The sequence below is a fragment of the Aythya ferina genome (genome assembly GCF_964211825.1).
Source record: "Aythya ferina genome assembly, chromosome: 17".
NCBI lineage: Eukaryota > Metazoa > Chordata > Aves > Anseriformes > Anatidae > Aythya > Aythya ferina.
Genome location: NC_140316.1, coordinates 15880511 through 15904413, shown reverse-complemented (window position 1 = coordinate 15904413; position 23903 = coordinate 15880511). Strand labels below are relative to the sequence as shown.

General features: G+C 39.9%; 1 protein-coding gene across 2 annotated transcripts in view; it reads right to left on the bottom strand.

Annotated features, from left to right (window-relative positions):
* The window catches only part of ZNRF3 (zinc and ring finger 3), a 94506-nt gene extending 70842 nt beyond the window's left edge, over positions 1–23664 (bottom strand). The window contains exon 1 of one of the 2 annotated variants that reach the window (XM_084538760.1): positions 23274–23664. In XM_084538760.1, coding sequence (XP_084394886.1) covers positions 23274–23504 — 231 coding nt within the window. In that variant the 5' untranslated portion in view covers positions 23505–23664. Of the gene's footprint in view, positions 1–18610; positions 18677–23273 lie in introns of those variants that run through there. The other variant, XM_084538761.1, reaches the window with a different exon arrangement.
* Positions 23665–23903: the final 239 nt, after the last annotated feature.

Genomic DNA, 23903 nt, shown 5'->3' with positions numbered 1-23903 from the left:
AACTCCCTGGCATGGGCAGGGATACCACCCAATAGATCAGGTTGCCCAGGAGTATCACTTCAGTATTTAGTTCAGGGCATTGCTGTAGGTAGACTGGTATCCTAGCACTGTTCTCTGCAGGGGTCCTCACATTTCATGAGTTCAGAGGATGTCTTCCCCTCCCTGTGGGCTATCAGTCTCCTTCCCACGCTCTAGAGGTACAAGCAGCAATATTTGCTGGGGAACACTTAACTCTGAGCAACATCCCCATCTCTCCTGCTTCCCAAATAGAATGTCGAACACAGACACCTCTCTAACTCACTGGTTTACAACCAAACAGATGAACCACGTGGTGTAAAAAGGAGCAAGCAAGAACAAGAAAGAGCCAGAAAATAGACAACTTATCCTGATAATCAGACCTAAGGACTCGCTCTGTTTTTCAGAGTATCTTCGACTCCTTTTTATTCCCGAAGTAACAGCACAGAGGTAAATATACCTAATACAGCCATTTTCCATCTCTCTGCTTTTCACCATGGAGTATGTCTGCAGGTGAGACACTGCTGCTCTTGTTCCTCACAAAGGTATAGAATTACAAAGTTTCTGCCAGCAACGTCCCTTTCTGCATAGATACGGCTTTGTAGTCCAGGTGTGCATTCAATGGCTGTCAACTGAACAGTTTATTCTTCTACTGCATGGCACCTTTCTTCCCTATTTCATTAACCAGTTAGGCATATTTCAGTTTAAATCAATTGAAATGCTAAGCACAGGTCTGGCTATAGATTTGACATTAGAATCCACTTAACCTATTTGGGTATCTACTTTTTTTTTTCTCTCTTTTCCTGAGATGAACTCCAAAATTCTTGTCTGACTCAGAACTTGCCCTTTATGTCTGTTTGCACTAGAAAAAAATATGAGTCAGATATGTAAGTTTTCAAAAAAAAAAAAAAAAGCTATCACAGGCATGTTTCTATAATAGTTATAATAGTTTCTATAATATGATATGGTCATTTTCTTAAGCACTCTTGAGAAGTAGGCTGTTGAGATTAACATACTTGGTTACAAACCAAGTAAGATGTGGCTAAGCTACATCAATTCAGTGAGACCAACTATAATACATTTTCTAATAACACATCACAGTCTAGGGATTTTGATTCTGTGTTAGCTGCTTTAAAGTGAAAACTGCTGGTATTTGCAATACACTTGTTGAAGTTGACCCAAATATTTCTTTGGGACTTATTTGGGTGGAACTCTTTCAGCTGTTGGAGAGAAGTCAGCTTCACTGCTTTTTAGGAAAACATTTGTATGCAAAGGCCTTCAGGAGAAGGATTCATGCTGTGCTATATGCATTTTTTACTCTGCACAGGTTCTGCCCTCCCATTTCTCTTTCCTTCTGGCACTTTTATCTTTCCACCAACAGGTGCTGTGCAGAAAAATGTCAAGTAAGTCCTCAATAATAACATTCTCCTCCAGGAGGCATAAGTGACATTAAAAAGCAGCAATTGCTTTTTTTTTTTTTTTTTTTTTTAAGTGCACATTTAAAAAATTACCAAGGCAATACTTTTTTTTTTTTTTTTTTTTTTTACATAATGCAACATAGCATTCATTGCTACACATATTGCAGCTGAAGTACAAGTTGTTTCAAAAAGTATTGACGAATTCAAGGAGAAGAGGACAATGAAAAGTTATTAAACACAGAACTGTTTCAGGACATTGCTAGGTGCAGCAACTGTTTCAAAAGTTTTCCAAGCCACTGACTGTTAAAAATACCTTCCCCGAACAATTACACTGTTAGCTAAATGTTATGAAGTGCACTGGAATAGACAAATCTTCAATTTTATTCATCATATGACATAATATTTTGGGAAAGATATCATCCTTTCACCCCCAAAATATGAAATCAACTACTTAAGTCTAGCAAACAGTTTTATGGATTTGCCTTTAAACTTCAAATTGGGAAAACAAGAAAAACAGTCACGATCACTGTACTACAAAAGCTCCTAACCGCAGTCCTGGTGCAGAAGACTTGTCACACAGCCCTACTAGCAGAGACAGGCCCCAGATGCATAAAGAGGTCAAACCCAGCATGCTTCAATCATTGCTGAAAACACCCCTTCTCTGTAAATACACTTGCACCAAAGACTTGTATTTGATAAAGAGCAGAAGTCACAGACCCATCACTCTGATGCTCAGAGAATTACTTTTAAGTGGGGGAGCAGGAAAGGAAGTGGGAAGGCTGGTCTCCGAATGTATCCACTGGTCCAGAAAGAAAGGAGTCTCATGCTGAATTCTTAAGTATCAACAAATGCAGGGACAAAGACTATTATAAACACATTAGCCTTCAAAATTCAGCTGTGAATACATCAATTTAAATTCCTGAATCTAAAGCAGCACAAGTCTGAATTATTCCTAAATTGGCAGTTTTATTTCTCTTCATATTTGTCACTCTAAGGTATATACAGTAAGAGACAGATCTTTGCATTAAAATTGCAAATTTATTTATAACAATGGTACCTCTAATCTCCAATATCCAATCTAACTCCTGCACACAAAGGGGGCTGGGAGTTAAGATTTGTCAGAAAACCTACACAAATATTTTCTTCATAAATGGATCTGAGAAGCATATCTTCAGAAAAATGAGAAATACTGTTGCAAGAAGAGAACAACACCTTTCATACTGTTCAGTTACAAGAAGAAACACAAAGAAAAACTTGCATTTTTCTTCAGAAACTTTTCAAAAATAAAATTCATGAACTTTTGGCCAGTTCATGAATAACCATCAGTATTCAAAGCTGATTAGTTTTCTGCTTTTTTTGTTTTCCTTTTTCTTTTAGTTGCCCACAGATTTATCATACAGACTACTGAGATGCAAGAGACTGCATGACTGGATAGTTTCTAGATCTATATCAAAATGGATTTTAATGCAAAGAAAAGATCATGGTTTCAAAGTTAAGAACAGTCAGAACTGAAGATAACCCATAGAATTCTGACCCTTTGTGAACATTCACTATGATAAAGATACTAATTTCTCTTTAATATTTTTCTACAACACCTATCTGTGTATGCAAAATTGACAGGCAAAGGAAATAAGGGTTACAAATTTACAGAAGTTTCTTCCTGTAAGAACTTTTTTGACTACAGGTTAAAAAGCTACATGTTGAACAATTGTATGCAAACATGAAACTGGCTAAAGTGTATTCCTAGTGTATCTGAATCACACTACTAAGTAACTTCTTCACAGACCTTCTCTACAAAAGGTGGGTAAGTAACTCATACCAGATCAAAGGAGGTATCAGCCAGTTCCATCTTATTCAGGATTTTGAATTCCAACTGAAAATATTTAATGTTCCAGTTTCTAGACTACTTCAAAACTACTGGTAAATGTTTACAAAAGCTGTGCCATTCACTCACTGACAGCCTGAAGATGCAACACAACAGATAGGAAACCCTAAAATTCTAGTTCTTTCTTCCAAAGACTACCAGGACAGCTTTGGGTAAGTCACTACAGCATTTCTTGTACAGAAAAAACAGAGACAACTCAGTCAAGCTGTATCATGAAAATTTGAATGTCATGCAGTAATGTCTAAGGCTGAATATCACACATGGTACTGAAGATAGATTCTCATGCTCCAAGCATTACCAGTGCTCAAGTACAGGCAGGACAGACTCCAACATATTTGATAATGTCATGAGAAACCACCCATTACCTGGAAGCAGTATTAAGTTTACACAGGCGGTCTTTATGGATGGATTAATTATTATGGGTGCAAAAAAAAAAAAAAAAAAAAAACCAACGCATATTAACTGTTTTGCACTGGTTACTTAGGCCAGGGGATGAGTTGGGCCCAAAAATGGCATTAGGTCATATTTTGAAAGTTAAAAGATTGTTTCAATATTTAATTGTGAGCAAACGCAGCTATGACTATGCCAACAATTTCATTCTGGAAATGTCTTCAATCCAAGCAGCAGCTGGAAATTTTGTATTACAATTTCAGAAATTTTGTTTGGGCAAATTGGCTGGGGAAGGGGGCAGCTGAACACTTCGTATTACAAGAATTGCTATACAATGAAAGTTAATGACAAACTTTTAGCATGTGATTCTATGATATGTGCTACAAGACTACTGGAGGGCAGAAGTCTATTGTGCTAACATACTACTGTACTGATGCAACTGTTTATGCAGGAGATACCTTCTTTATGCAACACTAGAGCTGAAAGATGTAAATCTTGCTGTAACTTTGAAATGTGCATGCCCAAGTAGCTAATTTTTGGATCTGCTTTATTTGAACTTTAATTCTATCTGTCAAATACATCACTTTGACTTTAAAAATTTATGAAGGGCACAGTACTAATTTGCCTTAATCAAGAAAGGTAACGTCTCTTGATATGAGAAATACCAACCATAGTTTCTCTGCCTGCAACCCATCTGGAATTCAACTTATTTGTGAAATACTGGAACATACCAGAAATAGTCCCATCTGTAAAATCATCACGAAGGATAACCAGGATTCAGCCACCAGTGATTATGCTGCAAACGACATGAACAACAGGGCTGGGCTAAGAATGTTAAGATTCTAGAACACCTTGCCATTCCCCTTCAATGCCCTTTTAGACCTGCTCCATCAGAAAACGCTACAGATAAGACGTTATTCTAAACATGGCACTTAAGGAGCAACACATGTAAGAAATTCTCCCTCTCTTTAATTCCCTCTCACTACACCTCTGTATCAAATAATAATGAGGGCAACTAGCTTGTATCATGTACATCCTCTGTAAGACTAAAAGCATCACATCTCAAAACAAACCAAAGCTTCATTCTTTCCCCTTGCAAACAAAGATCAATTATGTGGAGATTAATTCTGAATTAGTGGTGTACTATCATTTTTGCTGTTTTCTACTTCAGTGTTCACAGGAAATACTTGGAAATATCTTTCCACAGAACCATGACTTTAAATGTCATGTAACACATCTGACATCAAGGATGTAACACATATTTGAAACTGTTCTCCAGACATAATACTGCAAACTCTAATACACCTTTGTATCAAGAATTTGTATCAAGAGTTACAGCTTATATTCTCTCAAGTAAACAGAATGTTTGATCAAAAATACCCACATGAGTATTGAAGATTGTCAACAGAAGGAGAAAGAAATAAGAAGAAATAAGGCATTTATACTGCCTGCTTACTCATAGAGGGGAAGCATACATAAACTGTCATCTTACACCAGAAACAAGTCTTATTTCAGATGCACTATACAAATTCAATGCGCTATTCAGTGCCGTAACTCCAAAGGAAAGCAAAAGGCAGACACCCGCTATTTATTCACTCCCTTCAAGACTGGGCACTGGACCATTCCATCAGAACACACATCCCTCCCTGCCCCCCGCCACCCATCGCCCAGCATCTACTCAGCTGAAAACATTAAGGGTTCTATTTAAATTAGGTAAAAGACCTCCACCATGGACCTGTTCAAAAAACACCACTGCTGTGGGCTTTCTCCTTCATACAGCCCATTTCAAACTGTATTTTTAGAAGTATATGGCTTGAATACTCCAAGTTTCCATCTTCTCCAGTCTTGCACCAGTTTCATTTTGGGGGTTGGTTTTGATTTATTAATACAAGCTTTATTTTCACATCATGTCACATGCAAAAGAAAGCTAAGGTTGCAATACTCACACAATTTAAACAAACAGTGCACCACTTACGTATGGGCAGAAATGTTCTTTAGGTCACTTAGACACATTCTAATAATCCCCTGAGAAGGGGAAAAAATTAAGATAGACTTGAGGATATACCAAGTGTTTGCTGCCCTGTGTAAAAGTTGTTTCAGAAACAGTGCATGCAAATTCAGATAGCTTTTCAAGAGCAGCAACAGCCCCACCTCTTTTCTGAGAATGACTCATAGAGGACCAAACATGGCTCAGAAGAATAAACCATAGCACAGTGGTAATGCAGAAGGCTACATCTCATTTCTTCTTCACAGTACACTAATCACTATTGTAAGTTTCCCATCTCCCTTTTCTTAGCATCCTATACAATTACCAGTTTTATCATTTTCCCTTTCTTTTCAAACCTTATCCATCAGGGCTCTTGTTATTATGCGTACAGCTGCGGAAATGATAAATCCCAGCCTACAATCACTGAAGGAGCCCCTCTTTAGAAAGCTGTTTCTTCCATCCCCCAGGAAGTGCCAGTTACTTTCACCTGGAGAACAATAAAGTAGGCTTGGAAAAGCTATCTTGATCTCTGGAGGACAGCAGGGGAGCACTGCTTTTTTTGCCAGAATTAGCTGCCAAGTTTTATACAGCTTGAAGTTTATTCACCCACTACCTACCTCAGTAATAGAAATATGATCCTAGAGTATTAACAGAGATACAACTCCCTACCAGCTAAGCACAGACAGCAACAAGCCAACATCAGAAGACATTATTAAGAATATTGTACTACAAAATGCATAATTTAAAAACTATACTTTCTAGCACTTCACATAGGCAGCATACGCTCACCTTTAACAATGGAGAGCATATGTGTTTTTTTTGTTCTAACCCATTTCATTCATCTTGAAATAATTCACCTAGTTCACTGTTAACAGTCATCCCTCATTCTGCAAGGACACTTTGCTGTCAGTTTTCTAAATGGACAGTACAAAAAAAAATTACAGGTACCCATAAAATCCCAATCTAATGGCCCATTCTTCATTGCTTTCAAAATGATTATATGCTTTTTATATGATTAATATATATGATATTAATATAATATGATATCTATCCATATAGATATATATAGAGATGAATAATATATCATATCACATCTATCATATATATAAATACCTATATAGATAGATATACATATATATCATATATGTAATATTTAATATTAATATATTAATATGATATAATATGATAAATCAAAATGATTATATGATAAGATAGATCCTCTTAAGAACTAAGATGCTGACCAGGAGAAAGAATGAATATGCCTGCACTTTTGACAAAAAAAATAACTGCAAATATAAGAAAACATAAGTAATTTTATTTCTGAAGAGCCTTTCTTTAAAAAAAAAACTTGCTATATTCTTCTAGCACTGGCTTAATTTTGGATATGTAAAGAAAGCCATCCCCTCCTCTCTGATGCAGAGGGTGTGGTGATTTGCACAAACTGCAAAGAAAAAAAGTAAATTCATTTTTAGATTCTCTTTCAAACCAAGAGATGCTATTCTGCACTGAGAAGTGGAGAACTATATTTGGGCATGGATATGCCACATTACCGTGCTGATACAAAGATTAAATTCTTCTACCATACAGTTCATGAGCCATTCCTTAGAGCAAGGCAGGCCTAACTGCCACAGCCTCTGAAGGCAGAAAAATTGCTACAGGGTATTCTCCAGCTGTTCAGTTTTTACAACTCGTTATACACCCAGTGATTGCTTTAGGACCTCTCTCTTCTAACGATTGTTCACCTTCTCTATATTATAATGAGTGTCTTGTTATTTTCTTTCTGGCAAGAATGTTATAAAAAAGTGAAGTTTCCTTCCCCACAAGCTTCCCTTGACGGATATACTACTTCTCTCAACCTTTCCTAACTGACCAGCTAGTTCTAATCTAGGTCTGAATTCTGTCTTCTTAAGAGTGTGATCAGCATTAATCTCCTGTATATACAGTATCAATTGATATATTTTGTTTTGGAGAATGCAGCATATTTATTGGGAATATGTTAATAGTAACTAGATTTCAAGATTCAGCAGCACTTGGATAGTACAGCTGCTAAAACATATCCTTCAGTTTCCCAGGAAGAGCAACTGTGTTCACCTCTGGGGCCCCCAGCACAAGAAGGACTTGTACCTATTAGAATGAGTCCAAAGGAGGCCACAAAGATGATTGAGGAGCTGGAGCACCTCTCCTATGAGGACAGGCTGAGAGAGTTGGGGTTGTTCAGCCTGGAGAAGAAAAGGTTCTGGGGAGACCTTACAGTGGCCTGCCAGTATCTAAAGGGGGCTACAGGCAAGCTGGGGAGGGACTTTGTGTCAAGGAGCAAAGTGCTAGGACAAGGAGTAATGGCTTTAAACTAACAAAGGGTAGATTTAGATTAGATACAAGGAAGAAATTCTTTACTCAGACGGTGGTGAGGCACTGGGACAGGTTGTGGATGCCCCATCCCTAGAAGTGTTCAAGGCCAGGCTGGATGGAGCTTTGAGCAACCTGATCTAGTGGGAGGTGTCCCTGCCCATGGCAGGGGGGTTGGAATTAGGTGATCTTTAAGGTTCCTTCCAACCCAAACCATTCTATGATTCTATGAACCTAACCCAGCAAAGATCTTTATATAGGAGGTTATTAACTAGCAATATCTTTATTAGCAACAGTATGTCATATTGCTTACATAGGGAGCAAATACTTTACTAGCTTCACCAGTTCCAATTCAAAGAGACCAACTATAACTTAGGACACTGAAATAGGCTGCCCAGAAAAGCTGTGGATCATACGAGATCATCACAGGAGATGCTCAACCTTCATGAGATGGAGGTAACTCCTAAAGTAGAAGAATTTTCCGAAGTCCATTCCTTCTCTAAACATAACAGGTTACAACCATTTGAATAACCTGAGAAAAAAACTATTATAAAGCTGTGGACTCATTGGCTCAGCCACAGGGGCTCCAGCTACTGCTTGCATATGTGTTCATCAATGGCTTCAGATCATGAAACATCCCTAAAAATACAGTCACTAGAGAAGCAGATTTGGAAACTGGAGGAACAATTAAACAATTAGAACACAAACTTCTCATTTGTGCCAATAGTTAAATATGGATGCTGATAGGACCAAGGTCTCTGCTGTGAGCACAGTAACGATTCTTCTTCAACATAACTTCTTTACCATGAAAGCTGCACCTTGAGACATTGTGGTCACAAGTACAGCACTCCTCTACAGAACACTGTGTTAGTGTAAGAATTTATTTAAGTCCATCCAGCTGCTGAACACTTGATACTGTTCCAAATCACTTTTGAAAAGGGCAGAAAAGAGTAAGGAAAAGCAGACTTTTTACACAGAGAAGACCATTTCTTCCCCCCTCCTTTGTATCATGGGATATTCATGTGTCAGAAGCCCTAGGAGCATTTGGGCCCTTTTAGCAATTTTTCCTCTGGTCTTGATGATGTCAGGCAAGATTGCTCAGCAGAAAGAAGGGACCAGCAGGCCCTGGAACAAGGACGAGGAGACATCTGTCTCAGTTACAGAACATTGATAATGATGCTGGTTGTGACACAGGACCACATGAAGAGGAAGCAAGCTCTATCAAGAGGAGTTCACTCATTTGAAAAAGAGGTATTAATGTAATCTGAGTTACTACCACAAAACCAGGTTTTATAGTCCCAAAGTTCTTTCCAGAGATGTGAGCTCAAGTAAGAAGAGAATCACTAGAAAAGAAAATGCGGTGGCTTCGGGCTGACATTTTACTTTTCAAATGGGGAAGGGGAAGAGTAAGCATATAACATGCTAACCTTTCAGTTCATGGATGGCAACTTACAGTATAGCAGCTCAACTTCCTTTGTTTAGGTAATCATTCTGCAACAGGTTGTACAAAAGAAAGCTTGTGAAAAAAAGCAGGTAAGTGCACAGATATGTCAATGGCAGTCACCAGCCCTGAAAACTGATCTTAAACCAACAACAGTAAAGAAATCACAGGAATTAAAAATCTTGCTCTACAAAGCTAAAAATCAGAAGTTTTTTTTTGTTTGTTTGGTTGGTTGGTTATTTTTTTTTTAATTTGACTTGCAGTTTCATCCTAGTATTAGATACAGGTTGTTATTAATTTCCAAGTTGAGAAGTGACAAGGAAGAAAATATCCCTTTCTCCTTTCTACTGTCCTTTTAACTGAAATTTTGGTACCGGGTTATTTGGAATGGGAAGGGACATACTTCAAAAATTCCTGAGAAACTTACTTCAAAAGAAGCTCTACTTACAGCCTTGAAGAAGCATACTAGTTTTTTTAATTACAATGCATCTTTTGTTGACAAAGATACTTGAAAGTTAAAACTTCAGGTGGCAATGAAGTTCCTGTTTGAATCACAATCTTGGTATTACTGCTCATTCCTAAGTGACATAAGTTTAGAGCTGTTTCTTCAATCTTAGTAAGTGCTTTTTTTGGATAAAAGTATCCTTTCTAAGTTATGTAAGCATCCAAAAATGTCTTTTAAGAAGTTACCAAATCTAGACTCAAAGTAATATGTAAATTCTACATGAACTGTAAAGCCTCAAAAAAACTACCCAAATACTCAGGGTATTTTTCTATTTTCTCAGGAAAATGTTGCAGAGCTGGTTAAAAATCTCACATGTGCCATACACAGCTTGCATTTTGTTTCTTTTGTATTCTATAATTCTTTTTGACTACAATAGTACCATATGCCAGAGGTCCAGCTTTTTTACAGCTTTACCAAAGCTCTACCAAAACCAAACTAAAATTAAACTGTGATCTCTGGATAAATCCTTCTCAGACACAAAAGCACTGAATATTTTAGTACTTCAGAAATTTTCCTGTCTCACAAGACATAAAAATGAAGTGACAATCACATCCATGCATCTCTAGATGCAAGCACTGAAAATTGTATTGCAGCAGCCACATAATTTAGACAAGGACTTCGTACCACCATTAGTAGAATGCACACAAATGACGCTGACTTTCTGAAGACACTACACATCTGCTTCACTTTCTAAATAGCTCTTCCCTTAAAATTAACCATGAAAAAGTAGTATTTAGATGCCATAGGCAATTTGTTTTGTTCTGTTTCTTCTAGAAGAAGCAATACCAAGATCTTTGCCCAGTTTTGTATGTTAGTAAAGTTCAGTTTATTATTATATTTTAGAAATTCCACAATAGTAAGTTACAGGTCTTTTTTCCCCACAGAATTTCCCCAACAAGACACATTACTCTCTGAGCAAACTATTTGCATCAAATAAACATGCAGGCAGTGTGGATAATCAAGTACTCTTCTCCTGTGCTTGATTCTTGTCACTATTTAGCTATGTAGGCAGTGACATAATTGATTTCATTTTCTGAACTAGAATAGGCTGTACCAACAAAGAGCTTCTATAGCAGGAACGTCTAAATTTACGAACTTTTTTTTTCACTGTAGATATTGCTTTAAAACAAGTTACTATCAAAAAGGTGGAAAGACATAATATCTACATGAAAAATCTGCTACTTAAATAACTGAGTTCCCAATTAGGCATATGAGAAGAAAATTCTAATTAGGAGATCATCATATGACACAAAACACAGTGAAGTTCACAAAAATAGCAAGGCACAGCACAGCAAAATACAGAAAATGGAAAAGTTCTAGGAAAAACAAAACAAAACAAAGCTTTGCTTTCCCTTCTAACTCAGGATATTCTACAATTCTGTGATTTTATTCTAGGATTCCACGTCCCAGTTGACCATGACAAGGTTTTCTCTGGGATAAGGCAGTCTATGCGAGATCCACAACAGAAAGTTGGGAGGATAAAGTAGAACAGAAACGTCACAGAAAAAGGAAGAAAAAGTTTACTTTAAAAGCTAGTCTGGGGAAACACTTTCATATGACATACAATTCCTCCTCTGCCATAAACAAGGCAAAGATTCAAACCACAATCAGGCCTTTCTACAACACCAAAACTGCTAAAAGTGGCAAAACAAACCCACCATGTTTCCATTTTTGAGAGGACCTACAGTGCCAGCTCTGACAGAGATACCTCCTGGTCTGCATGGGTGCTGGAAGGCCTAGAATTAGAGACAGTATGTCCAGCAAGCTACTGAGGCAAAAAAAGAAAAAGCTGCAAAGTCAAAAAATTAGTTGATAGCTGATTTAATGGATATCTTTATTAAGATTCCTGCCTGAGTTTGATCAGAGTTTCATGCAAGTCAAAGATGAGTGGAATTGTTAGTTTTTAGAAAACTGGCAAATTCCAATTAAAACTTTGTTTTCATAATTTCTGATTGGTTCCCACTGAGAGACTAACCCCAAAGTTTCAGTTCCTCTTTAAACCACTAACCACAAGCTAATCTGAAAGCTCCTTCCTTGGGGTATCTAAGAGACACCTCTGCGTTCCTGAGAGGGCTCATGATGACTGACTCCAACAGATCCCAGGTCTGATCCCTTGTGGATACACGAATGTTCCCAGAGACAAGGGGAGAAGGCTGCATGATAACTGCATTTTGCTTAAGTTTTATTTTTCTAAATCTGTCTCTTCCACAATGCAAGTATTTGTACTTTGTTTCAAACAAGAAGCTAAAAGGCAGCAACTGGACTACCCCAAAACTGCAAAGAGTTGAAGGGAAATCAAGTGGCTCCTCCCCCACATAAACAGTATTTTTGTAACATAAAACTACTCAGATGAGTGCAAATCCAAAAGAGACCCGAGAGTAAATGGAGGGAATGAAAGTTTGTTATGTGAGGAGGAACTTCTGCTCCAGTTAAAAAGAATACATACTGCAGTGATCTGAAGCTTCCTATAAATATTTGAGCACATCAAAGCCGGTCCTGTTAAATTAAAAATGCTGTCACACAGATAGGAACTAGCCTCTAGCACTGCCAGCTTCAACATGTGAGCCTCTGATCTGAGAAGCAGAGGCTCAGCTCTTCAAGAAATTTTGTTCACCATAAGAAGAAAAAAAAAAAAAAGTGAACCAGCAGTTGAGTTAGTTGAGTTTAATAAGGATATTAAATACCTTATGAGTGAGCTAATTAGAACTTAACTCTTTCAGAACAGTCCTCTTGCTGACAAGGACGGTAGTTTCTTCCCATATTACGTGCACAGTTGGAGTGTGTCTCTAGCCTTCAGCCACACTCCTATCCAAGCCCTGGAAACAAATACTTGTGCAGTCTTAAAATATATATAAGATTTTCCTGGTTTCAACTTTGCATAACTTTACTTTAATCATATTGCATACATCACACATACACACACACGAGCAAACATATCAGCTGACTCTTCCACATCAGGGTTCTATACTTAATACTAAAGCTGTCTGAAAGACTTCAGATCTCCTGGACCTTCCCATGGTTGTCTGAAGATGGCAAAAAGGGTAGACAAAAGAAGACCAGATCTCTTTCTTTGACTTCTGTTATTTGGAGAGACTTAGCTCCCAGAGTTAACTGAATATACACAGAATACACATGGTTGATAAATTTATCCCAATGACCCACTGCAACCCCCTATAGAAACATCTCTGTAAATTCCATGTATCAAAACCTAAAAAGAGATCACTGAAAGTTATAAATGTGGTGGGGAAGGAGGAGCTCTGACAACACAGTTTTCTCAAATAAGCAAAAGACTGAGAATTTTTTCTCATCAACTACTCTGCAATGTTTTTCCCTCAGACACAGTCTTGAGATGCAAAAGATACTATCATTTAAACAGACAAAACACAGCCAGCTCCCAGACAGGGAATACCTTGCCTCTGAGTAAAAAGAGGTCTATAGTCCTTGGCTCCTGTTAAGTACTAAACTCAACAGCATTCTCTGGCTCTGTTTCACAGGTTCATTTCTCAGCTCTCAGCTTTGCTACACACCATTCAGGATGTCTGCCAGCTTGGCATTCAGACCTTAAGGTGTTCATTTACCCTTTACCATCAGAGCATGCTAGACAGCATGTGCTCTAAAAGTCTTCTAAATAAATACAAAACACATATGGGAAAGTATGCTGGACAATTGTAAAGTACAACACTGGAATGGGAACCAATATGCTTTCCTGTTACAGAGTATATACCATCAATGGGCTTTAGATGCTGCCTTACAAGAAATGCCAATCTGCTTGAGAAAAGGCAGCAACTGCTACATTAAGTATCCCAACCACTATCTTTATCTCCAAAATCAGCAAGAACAGATAAAATTTCAGTGGAGAAGGAACAGAGAGCTTTAGTGTGCACAACTAGCACACTATATATAACTATATATATATAATAATGACATTTCTTCTAGGAGCTACAGATAACATCATCAACATTATATTATTACTACTACTACTACTACTATTTAGGTAGAACCTGTCAGGGCTTAATTGCAACTGCCACCATATAGCCAGGCCCAAAGAAATAAATCTTCAAGGGCAGTCTCTGCAGAAAATAAGTAAATAAATCACAGCCTTTAAAATAGATTCTTCTCCATGAACTACAGCCTTTCAGGAGAATTGACCCATCGGTATATAAAAAGAAACAGAATAATATCTATAATTCCAAGTCAGTTTTCCAGATCTACACTTCTCTTAATCTGTCACCAAAGTGGACTGTCCAGTTCCAAAGGTGAATTCATTGAAAAGTGTGGCTGGAGTCTCTGCTGTGTTGGGGGGGAGGGGAGGAGAGAGAAATAAAGGAGAAGGATTTTTCCCACCCAAAATTAATACACTTTTTGTTTTTTAAAGCAGGAAAGCATCAAAAGGCTTAAATTAGGAAAACAGATGTTGGCAGAAACTGCGCAAACTAGGGTCTTTCCTGAATAAAAAGCAACTTTTAAATGCTTCTGATTGTAGTGTTGCAAAAGTTGCTTACCAAGCACATGCAATAAATTCACAGCAGGAGACACATACTTGCAACATGCATGCCTGTACAGATAATTAAACAGTTGTACTCAAATCATGACTGCAGATTCTAAAATATGCCCCTTACTTCCTTGTCAGGAGAGTCACCTCCTCACTGATTCTTCAGCTTGCTTGACTACTAAGGATGATACAAAATGATAAAAGAGCTTAAGCTCAAGAAAACGAAAAATAAGTTTAAGCTGGCCAGCAGCTTTAGAAAACAACAAAAATCCTTGCATCAATATACAGAGTAACATGCGTCTGGGAAGCCTGGAGTGTCTGCACATATTAAGCTGCATGTTTAAGGGTGTATTTGTGTCTGGAACATAACAGGCACCTAATCAACCTTTGTAAACTGGCTTTTCATCTTAAAGCCAAATGCAACAACAAAAGTCTTTTAAAGCACCATGAAAATGAAATGAAAAAAATGAATGATTGCAGTTCATCACCGTGAGGAGGACACTCTAAGACACCAGAACCCTATTTTCTAAGCACTTCTAGTCAATCCTACCATATACATAATTTCACCGATGGTGTAAGTACAGTAAAGAACAAATTTTGATAGTCTATATGGTATCCTAAAGATCACACTTCCCTGGTCATTTCTGGTTCAAGTATCAAGCAGTCAAGAAAAATGCAGAAAAATGATTTATTTATTTTTTAACGTAAATCTTGTGTCGCTGTTATAACAATTTCAAAACATGTTTTTGTTTAAAAATAATCTCTTTTTCCTTTGCCTATCTTCTTTAATTTGAAGGGCCCTCCATTCAAGTCAGGAAACACAAGAAATGAGGCCAAGCATTCAACTTGCATTCATTCTGTTTTCATATGTAGGCACAAAAACCTCTGATCTGACCACATGTGTATACTGAAGTGAAGATGCCCAAAAGAAGAGATAATATGTACAAGTTAATATTTAACACATCCTAAATGGAGCACTTTTAATATATTAAGTATTAATGCAAATACACACACCACTTACATAACTGGCTAAAGAAATCTCACAGATACAGGAGATTACCACCTCCAGATGTTACCTTTCCTTAACCTATAAGATGCTGGCCTCTTGGAAGCATTCACACATTGAAAAACTATGTTTATGAAAGTTATTTTGGTCCAGAAGGGCCTCACTTTGAAATTCCAAAACATGGACTAGAGAACTGTAATAAAAAAGGGAGCATTTTTAAATACATGCTCCACCACAAGATGGTATAAACTGGAAGAAAATTACTATGTATGCTAATCAATGGTTTTATACAACTACTCAAAACTTTCCTATAAGATCTGCTTAGAGAAAAGCTGCCTGCATTTCTTTCTTACCAAGTTATGCCACACCAAATCATGACTTCTACATACTTCATCTAGAAAAAATTCAGAAGCCCTTCACTAGATAAAGCAATTAAAACAAAGTTACCCTGTCTCATAATCACATCCACCAGTGGTGTGCTCAGAGAGAGCATGTGCCAATTCTATCCGTGGGGCATGGCCGGCCACAAGTGTTGGTAACACTACGAAGCAGGCTGTAATTACATCTAAACCATTATATTCACATACATACAGTCTTAACATAAATACATATAAATGAAAAAGGTTCTCCAAAAGGCTCTATGTTTAACAATTTTTGAATGTCTCTCCTCTTTGGGATTTCTTCTTAGCTCCACCTCCCAGATGAGCAACAAGAGTACATCGAAGAGGAAGCAATCAGCAGTCTGACAACTAGCACAAATTTCACAACAATGCAGACCTTAAAAGACTGTGAAGAGGTTTAACTAAACTTACGAGCTATGCTGAAAAAGTTACCTGAACTACCACAAATGACATTTTCCTCCATTATATTCCCCACCTTTTTCTAGAAATTAACAGAAATTGTACTAGTTGACCTGAGTTCAGGATCCAGTGTTGTAAGCTTTCTGCTTGTATTTACTTTCTTAACTTACTTCATTCTTATTCCTCTAGATAGGAATAAGAAATTTTTATATAAGCAATTTTTACATAAGCAATATTTTTTGTACAATAAGCAATTTTTACATAAGCAATTTTTGCTCTTTCCATTGTACCTTTTTCGCTGTACTTTGATACCTTTTACCTCATTTTCTTATACGGTGTCTCCTACCTTGCCCTCAAGTGACTGTCTCAGCCTCAAATGCTGACAAGGCTCTGGTAGAAGGATTGAAGTATTGCCATAACTCTGAGCCACTACAACAGACACTTCCTCCAGAAACAGCAATTCACCACTGAATTTGGTACCTTGTATTTTGGACAACCCTTCCCCCTGTAGCAATGCTTAGAAACATTTATTTATTATTGTCTTAGACTCATTGAGAAACAGTTTTCACTGGTACCCTTATGCTCCAAGCTCTAATGAATTATATGTGTAAAGATTTTAAGTTCAAAGTTTTTAACTAGATAAATACAATTTGTCGGCCCTTAAAACTCTATCATAATTTTGCCCTTATACTATTTTCATAAGGTGATTCTTTCTGTGGAAGTTATGAAAGCAGGTTAGAAACTGTCCAATGGATGAAGAGAGCACAATGTGCACACAAGTTTTAAACAGCCAGATGTCCCTTTTCAGCATGGTCTTTGAGCCTTGCCTCTTACATTCTCTTAATGTTGCAGTATACCTTAATAGGACATTCCAAGTACAAGACTCTCAAAGCAGAACGCTGTAGCTGCAAGTAGACATAATGCAACAGCAGAAAGCTAGCACAGGAGTTATCGTGCACTTTTATCCCCATTGCAAGAGACATCTTGGATATTGCAATACTGAGGAGTTAATAAATACAATGATCCTTCTTTATAATACTGTGTTCAGAAGCCAAGGAGAAAGCAAACCTCTTGTAAATTAAAAGCAGCAATGATATAACTCAGTTGGAGCTCACAGCGTGAGGACAGTGCACAGTATCAAGACACAACAGTGTAAGAGAACAAGAAACCTACGCAAAACACTTTGATGGGCTGTCTTCAGCTCTCCCCAAGTACTATGGTGCACCACAGTATGTGATGGACTAAAGCATGATGGAAACTTAAAAGGAGGAGTGGGAGGAGGGAACAGAGGTAAGGATGGAAACAGTGAAACAGCCAGGCTAATCTAATCTGAATCAAGCCCACTACAATACCTTTACTTCAAGCAAACTGCTGTTGCGTTACACACTCTAAAGGCTACCCAGGTGCCAAAACTGTGCATATCTTTACCTCAACAATTGCCTATTTTAAATGTGAATTATGCTTCCTTTATCATCTTAGCCTTCTCCTGCAGAACACTTAGTAGCACCTGTAGTTACTCATTCCATTCACACAAAAAAATGCCTTCCTTTCACAGCACGGAACTTAACAGGTAGTGATATGGACCTAAAAGCAGCCACACAACTCTGGGCGTAGGCAATCTTCGTTCTTCTGTTCAACTACTGAAGAATAAGCACCAACCAAGCTCAGATGAGGCACAGAACACAGCAGAAACTGCAGCAGAAGTAGCATAAGGTCCAGAGCATTAAACCTGCATTTTTAATCTTTTATTCACCTATCAACACTCTTCCAAAACAGAGAGAGATTACAAGCCCTGCCAACTCAGAGAACAATTTGAAACCTCCAGTTCAGGCTTCAAAACTATTTATACGTTTTAAAGAACTGAGATTTTAGAAAATATACAAATAGAACTGGCAAAATATTTTGCTATTCCAAGCATGTAGCAAGGCTGTAGTACAGAAGAGTTTTGTTTCCACAAGCTGGATAACTCAAGTTAAGACTTAGGCGCCAAGATTAAGTAGTTAGTACACTGTACTAAGGTACAATGATAACCAGAAAACAAAAGGAAACCGAAGCTTAGATTAGACAAGGTTTCTAAAAAGTTTTTTTCCACAAAACAGCAAGGCAACAAACATAGAAATTATTCGCTGCTCTGCGTACATAGCAACAGACACATGCCTGATGCTGTTACAAACAAAAAGGAGGTGGAATTAAATTACCTTTATTTAAAATAATAAAAAATAAATAAAACAGAAAACAAGTACTATGGAAGTTCAGACATTTATTTACTTATTTATAAAGACAGAAGCAATTAAGTCTCTTCCATCCGTGATTCAGCCTAATTACCTGTTTAAAGTTAACTCCTTAACTTTGGTCAGGCCTTCAGAATGGTGATGGGACTCACAGTTGTGTCTGAAAGAAGTTCAAATGACAAGCTCAAGCAGGATAGTGTTCACATTAAATGGCTTTTCAGACATTGTCATGGACATCTCATTTGCCTTGTAGCATATGCCCAGTGAGAGGATTTGTTCACAACATCAAAGACTAAGATCTGAGAGAACAAAATCCATAACCTACTCCAGCTTCACATACAAGACAAAACAGAAACATGCTAGGTCTTCCCTCTGTGTACCAAAATAGAGAAACACAGTAAATGCTCAACAGCCTTTTCCCTCATCCTATTCTAAGTATCCACAGAGTGTCAGTTATTTAGGTCAGAAAGACCGCCACATTTCAACGACTGCTCAACTCCAACATACTCCTCTCCAAAGACATGATGGCAATGCAAACCTGAGCCTTCCAAACAGGTACCAGGAAATTGGTTTTATCAGATAAATATATTATCCTTGATATCCCTAGGACCGTTACTGGAAGCCAGTGCTTTACATTTAAGGTATGAGAACTAACATAAAACCAATCACTGTTGTCTTCATATTCTAAGAGCATAACTAGCAAAGAAAACATCCAACAAGGTGGTGACTCAAAGCCACAAATAATTCCACTTCCTCAGTTTGAATGGGCTTCAGGCAGTCAACTCAAGCAAGAAGAAAGAAACTTAACCTGCCTGCTCACAAAATAGAACAAAATAATAATGATTTTTTTGTGTTGTTTTCTATTCTCAAAGGACACAAGCATTTCCTTGATTCAGTCTTCTGTGATTATTGCCAGACTTCTACATATCCACACAGTTATCTCAAGTCACTGTTTTCGACACTGTTAAAAAACGCTGCTGATACTTTGGAGTGAAAAGCCTACCTGGCAATTTAGCAATTTTTGCATTTTGAGAAAACAGATGAAAGATCAAAAGTTATTCAAGTAAATAGGGGGTGAGAGGCACAGTGGAGAAAGGAACACACAGGCACATGATGTTACAGTCCAGTTCTAAGCTTCCCCATCTTCTGCAACTGGAAGAAGATGGGCAGTGGCACTGCTATAAAGAACGACTGCAAGAAGTTCAGAAATGCCCCACGTCTGTTTTCTTTCTGGAGCTTAAAGCTCAGAGCTATGCTTGTTCTCTTTAAACTGTTAACTTTGGAGCACAAAAAATATAAGCAACTGGAGATTATGTAATCCATATGTCACTTCTGTTCAATGGCTACCTGAAGTTCATTATTCCCCTACTGACGCTTCCAAGCAGAAACAATTCAACCAGAACCCAAACTTTTATCACACATGAAAAACCATGAATAATATTCCTAAATCTTTCCTCCATACTGCTTCTCTTTAAAAAATGTATGTATTGGTAAACCATCTATACGACTGTATTCAGCAGCATACCTAAGGAAGTAGTAGCAAAAAGAAAGACTTAAGAGAATTAACAACAATGAATGTATATAATTTTTAATAACCCAGAATTTTTTATGCAATCCAAAACAAAGACTAAGTCCAATCCACTTTTCCCAGCACCTCACCTGACCAGTATCATCATAACAATTTTGCAAGAAACAAGGCATTTGATGTTCCACACCTTTGCTACCTGACAGAACAAGCAACTGGAACAGTACCTTGCCCAGTACAAGCAGAATTGAGATATATAATCCCTCTCCAGGCAAAAGAGGCACTGCTAGTCAAAGCAGTGATGCCTACTGTCCTAACACTATAAGTCTGTGGTCATGTAGCATCCAGTTTGACACAGAACTGCAACTGAGCTTCTGGTCAGAGTGCTGCAAGAAGTCTCAACTGTAAGGACTTCATTGGTCATAATTTCATTTTAGAGGTTTCAACAAAGTCTTGTTTTCCCAATCACTCTCTAATCAGAAGTTTTCAGTTTCCAGTCTCAACCATACTAATGCCAGGATGCTGCCCCAAGAAACACAACATATTCCAGTATGCCAGATACCACTGGGACAGTTAGACTTTTGAGCAGTTTAAGGACCAGCTGACACAGCAACCTAGGGATGATTTTGCCGAATACAAACTGTGGCCACATTAAAGAAAGCATATGAACATTTCATCTCTCTGAAGAGTTATTCTGGTAGACACTTGACCCTAATAAGACTTGGTCATAATAACATGAGAAACAATATAATAGCATACCACTGCTGGATAGGAATCTGACCAATAACCAGTTTAAGAGTGAATGTGTGACCTATCAAAAGCAGAAAGTGCACTGTTTTTTAATTTTTTGTTGTTGTTGTTCAGAGACTTTCAACACCAATGAGTAATTGATGCTATTAACATAAACAAAAGTAAGTCTTTGTGTAGTCCAAAAACCACAATTGCTTTGATTCATTCTTTAATGCGTGCCTGATTTTCAAGAATTTCTAAAATTTCATTTTAATGAAAAACACATTTTGAAAGAGCCATGTGCATTGACAAAATGGTTGGGGCCAAGAGACGCTCTTTGACTGATGTACCACTGCTGAACAGGTTCTTAATACCATGAGCTGCATGATCCCTTTCTAAATGTCACAGTGAGCTTTAAATGATGAACCAAACCAGCAGATTCATACAGATTCATAAATATACAGCCCATATGAAAAGCAGAGGCAAGACAACATTGTGAAAATGTATGTGAGTTTTGGCTCTGAAAAATTGACTTTCAGGAGATGAAGGAAGCTTGACACTGACAAGGATGCAATGTGTAATCTAAAACATCAGTGGTGAAAATGCAACTGATAGTATTTAGTCTAGCTGCTCTGGAGCAATGTCTGACGTTTTCTCTTCTCCAAAACACAACTAGCATACCCCGTGGCTCAGAAAAAAACAACAACAACAAAAAAATAGGCTGTACATGATATGTTATCTACCAAATGTACAGATGAACAAGCAAAACAGTTTATTGAGTGGTAAATGACTGTAAAAGATTTGCCACATAATTTGGTAAATCTTTTTAGTCTTTCCTATTTTGGAGGCTGTCTATTCAGGCATTAGAGGAAGCAGATGGTTGATGTTACACATAACAAGCCTACAAAACTCCACTTAATACATCTCCTTAAAGTTATTCAAACCTGAGTCTTGAACAAAGAGTGTATTTTTTTTCTCCACTTTCACCTACAATCTCAAGAAAAGTATGACCTCAGTAAACAGCTTCTGTTCTATTCTTAACACCAACACCTGACGCATAGTGAAACTTTAGTGTCTCTTGCTTTCCCCAAAGTTACAGAGTTGAGTCTAACACATATTGTTTTATAATGTACCAAAAGGAAAGAAAATGTCAGTATCGGCTTCAACCCCTAGTGGCATTACCTTTTTTAAAATGTCAGAAACATACATTAATTGTCCCATCCCTGTTTTCTCTGGAAGGATAAATAAAAATGCTTATCAGCAGCTTGTCCACAACTCTTTTGCCTGAAGTGAATTTTTACAACAAAGCCTCCTGGTTGAAACTATTTTGAAATTACATGCGCTAAAAATCAGAATTCTTTACATCAAAAGAAGAATAAAAGCGGTTTTTTTTGAGACTCACATATTTGCGGTTTTAGCATTTTACTAGTTTTTAGAGCTTACTAGCCACTAGATTTTTTTTTTTAATTATACACACACACACATACACATGTATGTATGCATACATATACAGAACTCCGCAACTGTTAATACGGACTGCTACTAGCAATTGCTTAACAGTCAAACTTATTAAAACACCATTTAAGTCATTTTTCTTTACTTAGCCAAAGGCCAAAAAAAAAAAAAAGTCAACAATTATAAGTGACTACAAAGAAATTTGATAAGCACCTCCAGAGTTTCAAACAGAGTAAAGAACAGTTGCATTCTGATAAACACAAACATTATTTATCCGATGAAAAAGTCAAGAGAAGCTTTCAAAAGAAGGAATCGCTTCGCAGAGATCCAAGAGCGGGCGTATCGGGCATGCCAACGCAGCCGCCCAGCAGAACCAGACGTCCAGAAGGAAACAAAGATGAAAAGCAAGCGCCTGCTGCAGTCGGCGTCCTCCACGGCATTTTCGCACCGGGCTGCTCGCTCGGGAGGCGCTGCCCCGACGGCGCCCCGGCAGCCGGCAGCCGCCCGAGCGCGCGCTCCGCAGCCCGGCGCGCGGCGAGGGGCCGTCCCCGCGCCGCGCTCGGCGGAGGGGCCCGCGCCCCCGCCGCTGCCCGACGGCCGGGCCGGGCGCACGGCGCCGCGGAGCGGGGCCAGGCGCGGCCGCCCCGCCGCTCCCCGGCCGCAGACGGGGCCCGGCGCGGCCTCGCGCCGCGGACCGCGCGGGTCGGTCCGCCGCGGGGGAGCCGTCGCCGGGAGCCGCGGGCTGCGGCGCCGCGGGCTGTCAAACCGGGCTCCGGCGGCGCCGCCGCCGGCAGCCCCGCGGGGCTCCGCGCCGGCCCGGCTCAGCGAGGCCCCGGCTCCTCGGACCCGCCGCCGGCGCGGAGCGCGGCGGGGCCTTTGTGCGCCAGCGCGAATCTGTCACCGCGGCCGCGGCGCCCCGCGCCCCCAGGCCGCGCGGCGCACGTGGGGCCGCGGCCCGGCCCGGCGCGGGCTTTGTGCCGCCAGGTGCCGGGCGGCCGGGCCCGCGGAGCCATCTTGGGGCAGGCGGCGCCCCCCGGCTGGCGCTCACCTGCACGATCTCGCCCTCAGCGCTCAGCGTGGCCCCCGCGCGGGAGAAGCGGCCCTGCAGCCCCGTGGTGTAGGTGGTGTAGTCGCCGCTGGGGCTGGACTCGAAGAGCACCACCTCCACGAACGCCGTCTCCTTGCCCAGCGCCGCGCCCGGCGCCGCGGCCAGCAGCAGCCCGAGCAGCAGCAGCGGCGGCGGAACGGCCAGCCCCGCGCCGGCCCCGCAGCCCCTCATCGCGCGGCGGGGGGGAGCGGCGCCCCGCCGCCGCGCATCGCTCGCGAGCGGCTCCAGCTCCGGGGCCGGGGTTCCGGGCGGGTCAGCGCCCCATGGCAGCGGCCCTCCCGCCGCGCTGCGCCGCGCCCCGCTCCTCGCCGCCGCCAGCCCCGCGCTCCCCGTCCCTCGCCCCGGCTCCTCTCCGCCCTGCCAAGCCGCTTCCCTTTCATCTGCTCCACGTGACGGCCACCGCGGGGTTATCTCCGCCCTCCGCGCGTCTCTGACCCGCTCCGTCCCTCCCTCGGCGCACACACGGCCCGCGGCTCGCCGAGCTGTGCCGGGAGGCGCTGGGTGCCGCGAGCGGGCGGCCGTGGGGCGGCCCGGCCCGGCCCGGCCCGGCCCGGCTCCTCGGCCCGGCCC